The sequence below is a fragment of the Podarcis tiliguerta genome, assembly GCF_965153285.1.
Source record: "Podarcis tiliguerta genome assembly, chromosome: 11".
Lineage (NCBI taxonomy): Eukaryota > Metazoa > Chordata > Lepidosauria > Squamata > Lacertidae > Podarcis > Podarcis tiliguerta.
Genome location: NC_139544.1, coordinates 21,472,553 through 21,487,213, shown reverse-complemented (window position 1 = coordinate 21,487,213; position 14,661 = coordinate 21,472,553). Strand labels below are relative to the sequence as shown.

The following is a 14,661-nucleotide window of genomic DNA, read 5'->3' as shown; positions in this document are numbered from 1 at the left end:
GAACATAGCAAGAACAAGTGGTGATGGTAAACAAGGTGAAACATCCAAGGCCAACAGTACAGCTCTGAACTATGCAGACAGGAGATTTGAGGGGGTGGGAAAGGTCCACTTGTAGGTGGTGGTGGGGAAACCCACTGGTTTAGCGCACCATTTGTTAAAACCATTTGCAAGCGGTTTCTTCAGTTCAGAACTTCAAGGCTGGGGGAAAAAGAAGCCTACTGCGAAGGAAGGTTGAGGAGCCGTGTAGGTTAAAGGAGGGCAGAGGAGGGAGCATGGCACAATTAAACGAGGAATGCCACTGCAAGGGAGGGATAAAAAGCCTACAGGGAGGAAGCAAGAGGAGGAAAGCAGAGCATAAGTCTGGCTGCAGGGCTGGAGAAAAGAGAAATGATTTCTCTCCGCATAAATTTATGTTGCTGCTAAGAACTTTTTTTTTTTTTAAGGCAGTTCACATTTTCCGTGCCAAGAAAAGGTAGCTGGGGAATGAATGGAGGGAGTGTTTTGCAGATCTAATAATCCATCAAATCTAAAAAAGAATTTGAGGAGAAAAATGTTTGCGGACAAAAGGAGGGCATGGTAAAGAGATTACCCTGTTTATGGGCTTGCAAAAGAACAGAATGAAGAAAAATGGGAGATCTTAAGACTAGACAGCTACAAACACGGGATTCTTACTTAGTTCCAGCATTAGCGACCTGCCAAGTGCGCACCTCTAAGGAGGGTATGTCTTATTCATTGCAACCCTGGAGATGGCTTAGGCCCATTTTGGAGTATTGATAACACCTACATGATTCCTCATAGGTATCACATGAATGAACTGGGACTTCCACATGGAACCCTTGCATGGGACTGCCATGATTGCACAATTTGCAGCAGTTGTACATACAGGCTATGTAGGGAACCACTGGTTCATACTATCAGGACACCCATGTGCACACATACACCCCGCCCAACTGTCAAACCTGTGCGCTCCTGCTGGTGACAACATGAGGTTTGCCAAGCAAGTGCTCGGGCCTCAGAACACTTCCAGGTCATTCTTAACTGTTAATCAGGCTAAACACAGAGAAACACTCCACAGTGCTGCCTATGGTTGCCGCCATGGAATTCTTTCTCCAATGAGATTCACCAAAACCCAACCAAGCATATCGCAGTGGCATAAGAAGGCGCTGTCATCTGGGTCAGTAGCTAGGGTTTGTTTTGTAGTATACTTAGCATTGCCTTGGCGAGCATAGCGCTGAAATAGGTCCTTCCATCTAAGACTATGGCAGGATGCATTAATGGTTTGCTGCCTTTTTAAAAGAAATATGCTATTTAATTACAGACAAAAACCATCTCCCTGGGCAGAGAATGGCAATTGCCTGCAACGCAGGAATCTCAACTAAAGCGTCCATGACAGATGGTCATCCAAGCTCTGCTTAAAAATCTCCAATGGAGGAGTGTCCACCACTTAAATGTTGTGACCCCACATCCACACCCCACCAAGGTGATCCAAAAGTATAACATGGTAAATTGTATCTAAATATAATGTAAAATATGACTCTTAAATTCATATGATTTTCAGTGTTTAAGTATGCAGTTGAAAAACTATACACTAACTGTAGGTATTCTACTGTTTCTAAGTAAATAAGTAGAAGACACAAACTTGACTAGAACTCTTAAAGTTGATTTCTAATGAGATTGTTAGCTACGCTTACTAAAGTAATTTTTAATCAGCAATTTCAGCAATAAGCTAGCAATAGTTGTAATTACCATGCAAAAATTAGCCGAGAAATCTAAGCCTCTTGGGTTGCATCTTAATTAAAGAGAAATGTAGTTACTGCTAGTTCTCACTCCACTTTTTAATAAAGTGACAGTCGGGATCTGAACACTAATTTTAAGGTTTCTTGACCCGTATTATTATTATAGTATTATTGAACGGCTGTGATACCTTCGGTGTATCTTAAGCAATGAAAGTAGCGCTCTCTAATTCAAAGTCAATACACTTCCCAGGATTGATTTATTCACATGGGATACATGCTTCATGGATGAGTGGCCTGGAAGAATATAGCTCTCGTGTTCTATCACAATTATACTAGGCCAGAGTCACTTGAGCCTGTCTCATTCTCAATTTATAATGCCTCAGTTATGCTCAGCATGAGGAGGACCTGTAGTTCCAAAACGAGCCGTGACAATGTTCATAAGGCGGAAAAAGTTACCTACTATTGTTTACTTTGCACATTCCCCTTGCTACATTTCTGGTCAATTTTACTTTAGAATTCAGTATGACTCTGTATACAGACACATGTTTTTAATCCCTCCTCAGAGAGGCTAGATTTCAACAAAGCCTCTTAGGAATTATGAGTGGCTTGCAGATATTGCGCACTTCAGCCTTCTCATAGCAAACCACATAACCACCAATGTATTATAAGCCTTAAAAAGTTTAAAAGGCCAGTTTAAAAACTAAGGCTGGTTTATTTTGTTGTGCATTTGATATTTGATGTGCTTTGCCTCTATGATTTACAATTAGAATGCCACTTAGAAATAGAATTCCTTTGCCAATTGCTTATATGCATTTCTAGAGGTAACCAAGTTACACACACATAGCAAATAAAATCCAACTAGGAACATGAATTCACTAGGAAAAATTCTCCCCAACCATTCTTTGCAGCTTAACACGGAGCCCCCCAAAAAGCAGCCCAAATAACCAAGTCTTAAAACTTCTAGAAGATGGATAGGCTTGAATTCTGAGCAAGTCTGTAGTGTAATGCCTTGCACACACAGCTTTACAATAAAGGTGGAAATGAAACATTTTCAAAGAGCCCAGAAAATATCTGGATTGGTTAAAAAAAATAAACCACCAACACAAGTTTTCATGCTTAAAGAACAGAGGAAAGGCCAGTTGAACATTGTTCCCTTAAGCAGCTTGTCTGTACGGTGATAGTAAAGATTGGTAAGAAAAATATTCTTAGCCTCATCCTGACTTTTGCTACAAGATTCATGGGAGCACAGAGCAGAATCTTTCCCGTTCCTGACCTAATACTATATATTAGGCTTCCTAAGGAGATTTGTCACGTCACGGCTAACTTTTAGGAACTAACATATTATTTAAGAAAGCATTCAGAGATCTTTTTATAAGTGAGGCACATTAGCTATTTAGTCTTATTTATCTATTCTGTGGCTATATTATACATATAATATTATATTATACATATAACCGCTTCTGCCAACCTAGCAGTTCGAAAGCACACCAGTGCAAATAGATAAATAGGTACCACTGCGACGGGAAGGTAAATGGTGTTTCCATGCACTCTGGCCACATGACCCGGAAAGCTGTCTGTGGACAAACATTGGCTTCCTCGGCCTGAAAGCGAGATGAGCGCCGCACCCCATAGTCGCCTTTGACTGGACTTAACCGTCCAGGGGTTCTTTACCTTTACCTTACATATATTCAGTGCTATTTTCCTTAAAAAATGTTTAGGGGTATTCTCATTTTCCTACTCATATTGAAATACTGCCCCCAATGAGACCAAACTTAGATTCACAAAACGTTTAGGGGTATGCGTCCCCCTGCGTCCCCCCAGAAAAAAGCACTGCATATATTATATAATCCCCTTAGGCCATGTTAATAATTGGATAGTCCTACTCCCAATGCTAAACCTTAGGGTGAACAGCAGACAATAAACAAATAAATAAAAACCGCAGTCAAATGTTAAACTGTTCACAATGTAATATTTGAGGGAAAGGTGCACACAATCTCCAGTATTATTGTTACTATTAATTTGATATCTCTTTGTTGGCCCATCTGTTTTGTTTGCAGATTTAAGTCACGTCTGTATCTGCAATGACCGCCCAGTGTACAGACCTATAATATCTAACTGGATGTGGGTGGGGCTGTGGTCTAAACCACTGAGCTCTTGGGCTTGCTGATCAGAAGGTTGGTGGTTTGAATCCCCACAACAAGGTGAGCTCCTGTTGCTCTGTCCCAGCACCTGCCAACCTAACAGTTCGAAAGCACACCAGTGCAAGCAGACAGATAGGTAAAGCTGTGGTGGGAAGGTAAACGGTGTTTCCGTGCGCTCTGGTTTTCGTCACGGTGTTCTGTGGACTTAACCGTCCAGGGGTCCTTTACCTTTTACCTTTACCTTACTATCTAACTGTCAAAGTGACTCTTGTTAAGGAAAATAGTCCAACTTGCAACTAAGATGGAACCACTTTAGGCTGTTAAGCTAGTGCAAGTGTTTTCTTCCTCCTGACAAGAAGCTCAAAGGAAAAAGAGTCAGTCTATAATTTCACTTATTCAGCTCTGTTTAAATAATTTTTAGGGGTTTCCCATGAAGAACTAAGAGATTTTATTTTCCTTGATAAAACAAATACTTTGCCTCCTACTGGTGTTTAACTAAGTTATAATCAACTATTATATTGGTCTGCATACTTTCAGTCTGACTCTTCTTTGGTTTACATGAATTTTCAAGATTATTTATCTAAGGTCATTCCAAAGTAGAGGAAGAGGACCACTCACTGGATTGTGTGCATTTAAACAAACACACTCGCACACCCGACATGGCAGACTGAAGCGCAAGGAGAGCAGAACATTTCTAGACTTTGGCCAGGCTATTCAGCTTGCTTGCTCCCCTAGATTTTGCACTGAGTTTACAGAGAATCTAGATCTTCCTGCAGACAGAGTTGCCATATAGAGCATTGTACATGTTATTGCTTTCCTGGAAATAAGCAGTCCATGTGTTTGCCCCAAAACAAGGATGCATATTTTGGTAGACGCTGTTTCTACAAGTCACAAACAACTCCAGTATTCAGGGTGCTCTCTTTGTCTATGGCTATTTTGCACAGAGCTAACACTACATTATGGACACCCTACAGAAGTAAGTAATTACCTCATTTACTAATGACCTGCGAGGGATAAAAATCCATACACATGTCATTTCTTAGTTATTGCACTGCAAAGCAGCACAATCTGTTAACTGAATGCATTAAATATCTAATTTAATTAAACCTCTAACAAGGCTCCGAAACCCCATTGAGAGCACTTTGTTTGATTACAGGCACTGGGCTAAAGCAACAGCCCTATTGATTTGCTCGGCTCCAACTACTTTTATCTACCCAATTTAGTATGTGTAAAACAAACAAAAAAACTATTATTATTTTTTTTGCAAGGGCTCCTTTCCTCACTCTCTGGGGAAATAATATAAAGTGACTCTTGGTTCACGGATGCATATATAAAATATTTAGTAGGTCAAAGAAAACATTTATTTGTGTGGCAGCTATTGACTGCATTACAGATGCAGATAAACTCCCTAGTGCTCACCATTACATAGTGTGGCTGACATGGACATCTGTAATAAACAGACTCCTCTCAGGGGAAATAAACCCACTGTTCACCAAATTAGCATACAGTTCACAGCACAAGACTTCACTATTTTCCAATAACCCAAAAGAAGGATAAAGGTAGAAGTAATGATCAATTCTGTGATTACCGAGCAGGAATTGTCCCTTCATATTTTAATGTTCAACACTGAAGGGAAGAAGACACTCATCTTTGGTTACAAAGCAGTTTCTTTTGCAGCCCCAAGAAGATCCTACCATACTGCTCATCTCTCTTAGAGAGAGGTTAACAGATGTGGTGTGGGGAAAAGAACAAAAGCACAGTAGGGCCAAAGTTTTATTTTAAGCCGTTCATTGCCATAAATTGTGGGGATTAGACACACCCATGGGGAAAAGTTTATCAATGATTATAAACAACGACATTATATGGAATCTTCCAGATTTCATATAACCTCTGTTTTGGAACAGCTGCTCTGGTTTCCAGTCAGTCTCCAGGGCCAATTCAAGGCGCTAAAAGCCCTAAACAACCCAGGCTCCACATACCTGGAAGGCCGCCTCCTGTCCTACAGACCATCTTGGATGCTAAGAGAAGTGGAGGGCGCCCTGTTGGTTGTTCCATCATCCTCAGAAGCTCAGGCTGTGGCAGACAAGGAGAGGGCCTTCTCTGCAGCAGCCCCTACCTAAGCTGTGGATGTTCAGGGGCAGCCCAAGCCATTTTGGCACCTGAGGTGAAATGCCCCAACAATGGGTTGGGGAAGGAAATTCCCTCCTCCCGCCCAGCATCAGGGCTTTGTATCAGCTTCTCCCTTCCCCCGTGGCCCTATTTTGGCAGCCCTTGGAAACATTAAAGAAAAAACAACTTAAAGCCTTAAAAGAATATTTGTGTGTGTGAGATGAGTTGTTAATGAAAGCATATACATCTGCTTGGTATTAAATTTGTTTAATAATTAAAAATATAAAATACGTTAATTGTGTAATTATATAGATTTAATTAGCTATAGTAACTGTGTATATTAAATTATATTGAATATATTGCAAACACTTCAATTTACTATATGGAGATTTAATTCGGTGTGTGGCTCACTTGGGATGAAAAGTTGCCCTGAGCTACAATGACCAGCTGCAAAAAAAAAAAAGCTCCCACACATTTAGTAGTTTTGTAGAAAAAGACTATTCCTTTAGGTTACCCACAGTTCTCTGAAGATATCCATAGCTATAAACTAACTTGCATTCCTTTCAACATCATAATCCTTTCTTATTAGGCCTGCAATGACTTCTGCAACATGATTGTGGAATGAAAAACACATGAATATTTGGAAAACATAGTCACAAAAAGAAATAGTTACAAAAATAGATTCTTACATCCGATCCCTTTGATGCAAAGACAACACAGGATTTGATGTTATTTCCTTGTCACAATTCAAAACATTTTTAGTTGTGTATCCTCTCGGCTAGCTTAGTATCTGATTAAGTGGAATGTGGTCCATGAAACCTTATACCGTAATAAACTTGTTAGCATTTAAGGTGTACCAGAAAACTTTGCTGCTTTTGCAAAAACCACCCTTCCAGAAATGTAACTTCTACATCCACATTTCTCACCTCCTGCTTTCTGACTGTGACAATCTGCTGGTCTGGTGATTAATTTTCAGCAACACCGGGGTTAGAAGACTCAGCAGTGTGTCAATCATGTGTCAACTGTGTGTCAGTAAGAAGACAGGTCTATATAACCAAGCTAATTTATCTAATTAAGATCAGCTGTTGGAGAACAGGGTAGAAGAAAGAAGCTCTAATAAGCATCCAAGGAAGAAAGGAATGGAGGTGGAAGTAAACAGTAGAGGAATTAAACACCTGAACCTCAGAAAAACACTTGTGTACTCTTCCTCTGGGTAATGAACCTTAACTCTCCCACCAGCTGGCACAAAAGGCCATTAGACTGCCACAAGGCTAGATGGAAACTGATGATTTGTTCATGCATCTCCTTTCTGGACAGGCCAGTTTAAGACAATATATCATCTTCACTACCTTGAAAACCAGATTTTGGCTGGATCTAAACAGAAAATCTCAAAGACACAGATCTGAATTAAAACTCTTTCCAATAGGTCTTACAATCCACAGCAAAAAAATTGTACACAGCTTTGAAGGAGAATAAGAGAGGGCTGCTTTAAACGCTTTGGCCAAGAAGTGGTAAATATATTTAAGTGAACACTATAAAATGCATTCCCACTGCCAACAAGTGCTCTTCCTTGAAATGAAAAAAAGGAGTAACACTCTACAAAACATCTGTGATTTTTTTTCCTCCATATAAGGATACATAAATGTGCCAAATCTTCAAACACAGATGGATTAAGGCAGCTTCCCTGGAGACATCGTATAGATGCCTAAGAGTTACGGTCTCAGAACCAAGACCAGGCAGGGACCTGCAACTTTCAGATTCATTTTGGGCTGCAGGAAGATGAGCATGGAATGGAACAAGCAGGGAAAGGGTGGGGCTTTAAGAGTTATAGGGTGAGGGGCAAAGGGAGGTTACATGGAGGAATGATTATCACACCCACGCCATGCATTTAAAGCATACTTATAAGCATGGCTTTCCTCAAAGAATTCTGGGAACTGTACCCTCACAGAGCTAGAATTCCTGGCAGATGAGACACAGATTCATACAACTGCTTTGAGAACACCTTTAAAACGTTACAGCTCTGGTTATCTAACTAAACAAGAGATAATCCATTAGAACTACACGGCAGATGAGGAAGCAAAACAGTAAATGCCTTGAGAAATGGAGCCTGGAAGTGAGGATCCTGTCTGCTGCCAGCTCCTTTTATATTCTGACAAAATATACTTAACGTTTCTATAGCGGAGTGTGGCACATAAGTGGTTATTGGGCTCACCCTTCTGCGCAATCTGTCTCGTTCCTCCCGGATGGCGTTCATGGTGGCCTTCGTCCTGTTTAGCTCTTCCTCCTTGCTGCACAGCATTGCCGTAAGGCTCTCGTTCTCTTCCCTCAAGCCCGCGAGTTCCTTCTCCCAGCGAGACCTCTCTTCAGCCAGGTTGGGATACAGGTCCCGCCCGAGCACACCTTCAATCTCTTCGACTGTCTGCAGAATATTTCAAAGGAACAATAATTCATACACGAAACACTAAACGTATTGTTCACACTAACGGACACATTTCAATTTGCTCTTTTCCATTTTACAGAAGCCATTTTAATTAGCAAATGCCAGCATTGGTTTGAGAAAAAAAATGAAGCAATTAAAAAATATGGCCATTTTTGTTTACATCTTGTTATATTAATGGAAGCAACTGCAAACCTGTGGCATTTACAGAGTGCATTAGGCATCGAACACACTAATGAAGGTGAAAAACAGGAAAGAATGTGCATCCCACTTAATCAGTTGATATACAAAGTGGACTGCTGCTTTGGTGAACTAACTGAGCAAAACCAAAGCCGCAGTTGACCAGATGAGTGGTGACAACCCAGTAACAAAAATGTTGCAGATCACTGACTGGGGGCTTTGAGAACATTAGAAGATGGCTGCTGGATCAGACCAAAGGCCCATCTAATCCAGCATCCTTTTCTTCCAAATGCCTTTGGGAAGTCCAAGCACAGGACATGAAGGCAATACATGACATGAAGGCCTGAAACTTGCAAGGGGCTTACGTTACAGGGGTCTGCATGCAAAGTCAGAGGGACCCCCACAAAACCGCTCTCCTGTGTGACCATTTCTACCTGTTGGATGCTGCCAAAGTGAGTGGGCAAGATCGCAGGAACCTTGCAGGCTCTTCCAGAGCCCTCACAAATCTTCCAAAAGGCTGGTAAGCAAGGTAGAGAGCTGAAAAAGGTCTCCATAGGAGGAAAAGCTTGGTGCAGAAAGCGGTTTTAAAGCCCTCTAGGAAGGTCACGTGACCTCTCTGATGGTTTTTCACCTGTCTCCTGCCTTCTTTCAGCAACTGGTATTCAGGAACACATTGCCTCTGATACAGGAAGCAGTCTGCCATCATAATGGCTAATCTTATGCTCCGCAGATATATCTAAACCACTTTTAAAGCTGTGCACATTAGTTGCCATTAGAATCATAGAATTGTTGGAAGGGACCACAAGGGTCACCTAGGCCAAACTCCTGGAATAGAGGAATATTTTGCCCAATGCAGGGTTTGAACCCACAACCCTGAAATTAAGGTCTCATGCTTTACCAACTACATCTTATGTTAGTGAAGGATAGGATAGAAGCAGTCTGCCCCACCGTAAACATTCAGACTGAAAGGTGTGCCATACTGCCATTTAAATCTACCAACTGCACATGGCTGAGTCCTGATTTAAGGAAATACTCTGTATTTCTACTGGAAGATGTCAAAGCTGAGCAACAGAGAGAAATCTATCCAAGCCTGTAACCAAAGAGTGCTGAACTGGGGAAATCTGCAATACACTGCCTAAGCCTAAGGTAAGAGGCAGTAGCATTTTAAATAGAAAATTAGTTTGCAAAAGCAGCAATCCACTTCATAGAGTTCCTCTTTCATAGGAGGAACTAGACTGCATGTGGGTGGAAATGAATAGAAGAAGCACATTTTATTTTAGTTAGTTCTTCGTTTCAACAATGAAACCTACCATTATGTTTGCGGGAAGGTTTATTTCTGGATTACCTTCCCAGTTTGCTCATTATTCATTTATTCATTATATTTATATACACATTTTTCTCATCATTTCCAATACCTAGCAAAGTTCTGAAACTAAATCCATCCACCTCCATCCTCAGAGGTTTCGGCATTCTGGATGCGTGGGTGAACTTCATTTTTGAAGTGTGACGGAGGAAATAAAACAAGAACCCTCTGGGAGAAGTAAAGAAGCAAAAGGCACCTGAATTCTTCCCCTTTGACAAGAATTGCAATACAGAGGAAAACCCAAAGAGGATGAAAATAACTTGACCGGAATAAGAATGTATATAGTAATGATACTTCTACCTTGATTCCCAGCAATGCTTTTACAAAGCATAACATATAATACCAAAACACACAGAATAAATCAATACCATTTAAAATAGTTGAAATTAAGTCTGCATGCACAGCCCAGAAGCTTCAGCTAGTGCAGAATCCTGCCGCTAGACCGATGATGGAAACAGACTACCATATTGCCAGCACATGGCACCAGTGTTGAAAGACCTACAGTGGCTTCCTGTCCACTATTGGGTCAGCCAGGTTAAAGCTTCTTGTACTAACATACAAAGGCCTGAACAACTTGGGCTCAGAAAACCCACTTTACCCCATATGTCCCAAGTTAAACACTGAAATCATCTGGAGGGAGCACTATTAGTGATGCCCAATCGACCAGAAGCACGGCTGACACCAATAAGGAGTCATAATTTCGGTACAGCAGACCCAACTCTACGGAAGGCCTGGGGCGAGAGGAATGTTTTCATCTGGCACCTAAAGATATGTAACGAAGGTGCTAGGTGAGTCTCCCTGGGGAGAGCATTCCACAAATGGAAAGCCACTGCAGAGGCCTGTTTTCATGTTGCCACCCTCTGGACCTCTTGTGGAGGAGGCACACAAAGTGCCTCAGATGATGGCTGCAGGGTCCTGGTTGGTTTCCATGAGGAGAGGTGGATCTTGAGGTACTGCGGTTCTAGGCCATTTATAGGTCAAAACCAGCACTTTGACTTGGGCCCAGAAGCTAACTGGTAGCCAGGCAGTTTAGGGGTGAGGTGGGCCTTCCTAGGCAATGAATTCAGTATGTGGAGCGCTCCTGTTTAAAAGGTTCTCATCCAAGGGAGGGGTGCATTCAGCCTGTGGGTTTAATTATGCCTTCCATCCCTCTCCATTTAGCTCATAAAGCCATTTTTGCCAAAAACCAAACCCAGCTGTTCTACCCCTGACTTCAGGTATGGAGTCAAAAGAGAGGTTTCAGTGCTTTGCAAGTTCCACTACCCCTCTTTTTTGCTTTGAGACTTCTTGTTTCTAAAAAGGAGATGGGGAAAAAGTAGATAAGCTGGAAAGTCAAACTTTTTATCCTTTCCTACACAAGGAGGCTCACTCAGTTGGAGGCTTAGCCTATTCCGAAAAGTAGTATCCTAAACAAGCAAGGCATTTTAAAAAATGTATATAACCAATCAGATAACCTATCTTGATTCAAGGCCCTTTCTGTCTGCAAAGCAGGGAAATGTTTACTTACACAAACTACCAGATTTCACTTTGGTCAAACATTTACCAGCGCTGTTAACACTCAAAACTAAAGGTGCACTGTAAGCGGCTTCTCAGTGTGCTTTAGCTATGCTGCACAATTCAAAGTACAAAAATAAATTCACCAGGGGACTTTTCATAGCTCTGACAATGTCTCTCTTAAAATTCCAATGAAGTATGGAATTTAGGGAGGTACAGAAGGTGAGAAGAGTCTATGTGAATCATCTTTTATATGCAAACTACATGCGCTCAGACATCTCTCCCTTTAGAGGAATTTTTGCAGTGTCTCTTCTGTCTTCCATAATTTTACCCTATAGGCCACATCTCATATTTATTGTGAAAGTAAAGCAAATGCTAAAGTATACCATCTCAGGGATGAATTGAGGATTACTGCCAGCCCCTTACTATCTACTAGGCAGTTTCCAACGGAGTAACCACAGCAAGAAAGGGAAGGCTGCAGCCTTCCCTCTTGACCTCACATGTGGGAGGTGGAAAAGATTAAACAAACTGCAATCCCTGACTTCCAAAATACAGCATAGTAGTAAAAGCACAGTGCTTCTAGAATGAACACAATAGGATGTGTAGGATGTGAACAGATTATTAATATGAGGCCATCCTTTTAAACGTCCTATGCGAAAAGAAAAGAGAGTATTACATTTATTTGGACACTATTGTTATTCTTGCTCCCAGAACTGGAAAATATTTTATTGTGCTTTTTCTTTTAAAAAAACACACACCAAAAAACAGCCACACACCAACCTTAGAATAAGAGAACCTTAATAACCTGGCATTAAACTCTTGTACCTAAGGCAAATTATAGGTAAATAGAGTAATATTTGAATAAGAGGTCTTTTCACCTATCCTGTTTCTCATTTAAAACCCCTTAGCAAATGCAGAATGATTTCTCTGCACTGGGATATCTCCCACAGAGAGCACGTCTGACAAAGATTGATGAAAAAGAAGAAACCAAACATAGGTTCTACAATGGAAACAACCAATGAAGATAAACACAGTGGCTTCTTTCTAACTTTATCTATAACAGACCCATTTGCTAGAAAGTCAAATGTTACGGCTAAACCATGCATAGTTGTCGGATTTCAGAGAATACCATATGCCATCACTGTCACAATGAGCAGGTAGTTCATATCCTATTGCATTGAAGGCCCTACGCTACTGAAACCACCTACAATTAAGCATGCAGTGAGACAAGTGTGCAATATCTGAAGTGACTTCAGGAATAGCTAGGTTGTTTCCAGTTCCGCCCATCCCTATGTAAACCGCTCCCCCATGCCCTTTCAACTTCACTTTAGAACCTGTTATTTCCATCACGGCCTGGCCTTCTCAATCTACCTTTCCTTCAGATTGTACTCTCTTTCTTCCTTTTTTCTGAATCTGTGCCCCCTTGTCCCTTAATTTCTCTACCTCTCAGGCCTGGTTTCCATCTCTTCAGGCCAATCTAAAGCCTCTACAATGCACAAAACTCCTTGGTATGATATTGCCAACACATTGGCACTCAACAGTTGAAATGTTTGTGAATATTCTGTAACGTGACAACAGGTTAGCTTAATGACAAGAGAAAGCTCTGCAGATAAGATGTCAGGCAACAACCAGTTTTCAGCCCGTTTTTATAGGTAAGATGTCTCTGTGACTTAATTATCCTTTCAGTAAAACAGGCTTTATTGCCCAACTGTTATCAGAACTGTATGGCAACATGTGCTTTGATTATCTGATGAAAGACGCCATATAGGTACAAATTATGCTCTATTATGTCAGAAATTACGTAATAAAGATTAGCAACCAGCTAATGTTTCCACACCTTAATGGCTAAATCACAGTGTTCACTGGCAGTGGTGAGCTGTTCAATGTGTCTGTCCACATCTGCCACAGACAAACTGCAGCTGCTCTTTTTCCTCCCACAGACAACATTCTCCAGACCCGTCAGCACTCTCTGCAGTTCGGAGTTCAAGTCACTACAGGTATCTGTGGGGCAGAAAGAACATGTCAGACATACATTCCAAGTCACCAATAGACAGAGTTTCCATTCAATCTTAATCTTGAGGGTGGGGAGGAGAAGGCTGCACACCTGCAAGAGGTAACTCAAATCGGCAAACATTCCTCTTCACAATCTCCCAAGCACAAACAACATCAAGGTAATCTTGAAAGTTACTAATTTACCGTGGGGCTAACAACTAGACAAGCTTGAAATCTGCTTGCTTGACTTTCAAGATCAGGAAATACTCACAAAGAAGTCTTTCACATGTGACTGAATTGGCAGGGTGTGTGTGTCATTTTGTGATGTTCTTGGAAGAAGGAAGGAATATCTCCTTCCCTGACCCCCAAGACAGACTGCTTGGTGGCCTTCAACATTTTTCCCCCCATGTGGCATGGAGCATGAGTGAAGTAATTTGTTTTGCAAACATCTTTTTTTTTATTACTATCTGAAGCATGGTAACTGCGTGTTGCCACAGCAGCAAGTGTGTAGATCTTGCTTCCTGCTTATGGCACATCTAGACTGTCAGCCTGGCCTCACGCTAGTGGTAATGGTGAGAAGGGGATGGACTCAGTAGCACTTAATCCTATGATAAACCATTTCTTTTTCATAGGTACGAGAGCTACACAAAATGAGATGGAAGCAACCCTTTCCGATTATAGCCCAGATAAAACCTTGCTTGGAAAGTTTGGGAATGCTGGAAACGTTTTGCTATGTGCTGATCAAGAGTAATGACTTAATCTAAAAAGGTTTAACACCAGGAAGACATTATTTTAAAATGAAGTTCATACTGTCAAACATTTGCTTATACTGCTAACCCATCTGCTTTCCATTGTTCTAGCCTTCATCATTGTTCTTCTGCCGATTTCTTTTTCTTGAATAATTACAGTACTGTGTTATGTCCTGCAGGGCATCTTATGCCTATGATTCTCAAAGAGAGCTCTGGCTCACCAGTGACTGACCATAGATAAAAACAGGGGTTATTTTCTTCCCACTGGAGACCCATATAATTCTAAACCTGAGCATTTTTCCATAAATGAATATTGGCTGCCTCTTACAAGGCTGAGGCAATTAATTTTCACAAACCTAGTGTTTTACATTTTAGTATTTTATTTTAGAATTGCATTTTACTGTTTAATTCTTTTAAACGGAGAATTATGTTTTAATTCTCTAAGGCATTAGTATGATAA

The 14,661-nt window shown here is 41.0% G+C and overlaps 1 protein-coding gene across 7 annotated transcripts in view; it reads right to left on the bottom strand.

Annotated features, from left to right (window-relative positions):
• Nucleotides 1-14,661, bottom strand: part of MCC (MCC regulator of WNT signaling pathway) — a 204,968-nt gene that overhangs the window by 41,880 nt on the left and 148,427 nt on the right. For all 7 annotated transcript variants that reach the window (XR_014503049.1, XM_083403790.1, XM_083403794.1 and 4 more), the window contains 2 exons: nt 13,298-13,461; nt 8,199-8,405 (listed from right to left, as the gene is read on the bottom strand). Coding sequence is in view for 6 of the 7 variants with exons in the window: in XM_083403790.1 (XP_083259916.1) it covers nt 8,199-8,405; nt 13,298-13,461 (371 nt within the window). In the remaining variant the exon portion in view is untranslated. The remainder of the gene's footprint in view (nt 1-8,198; nt 8,406-13,297; nt 13,462-14,661) is intronic.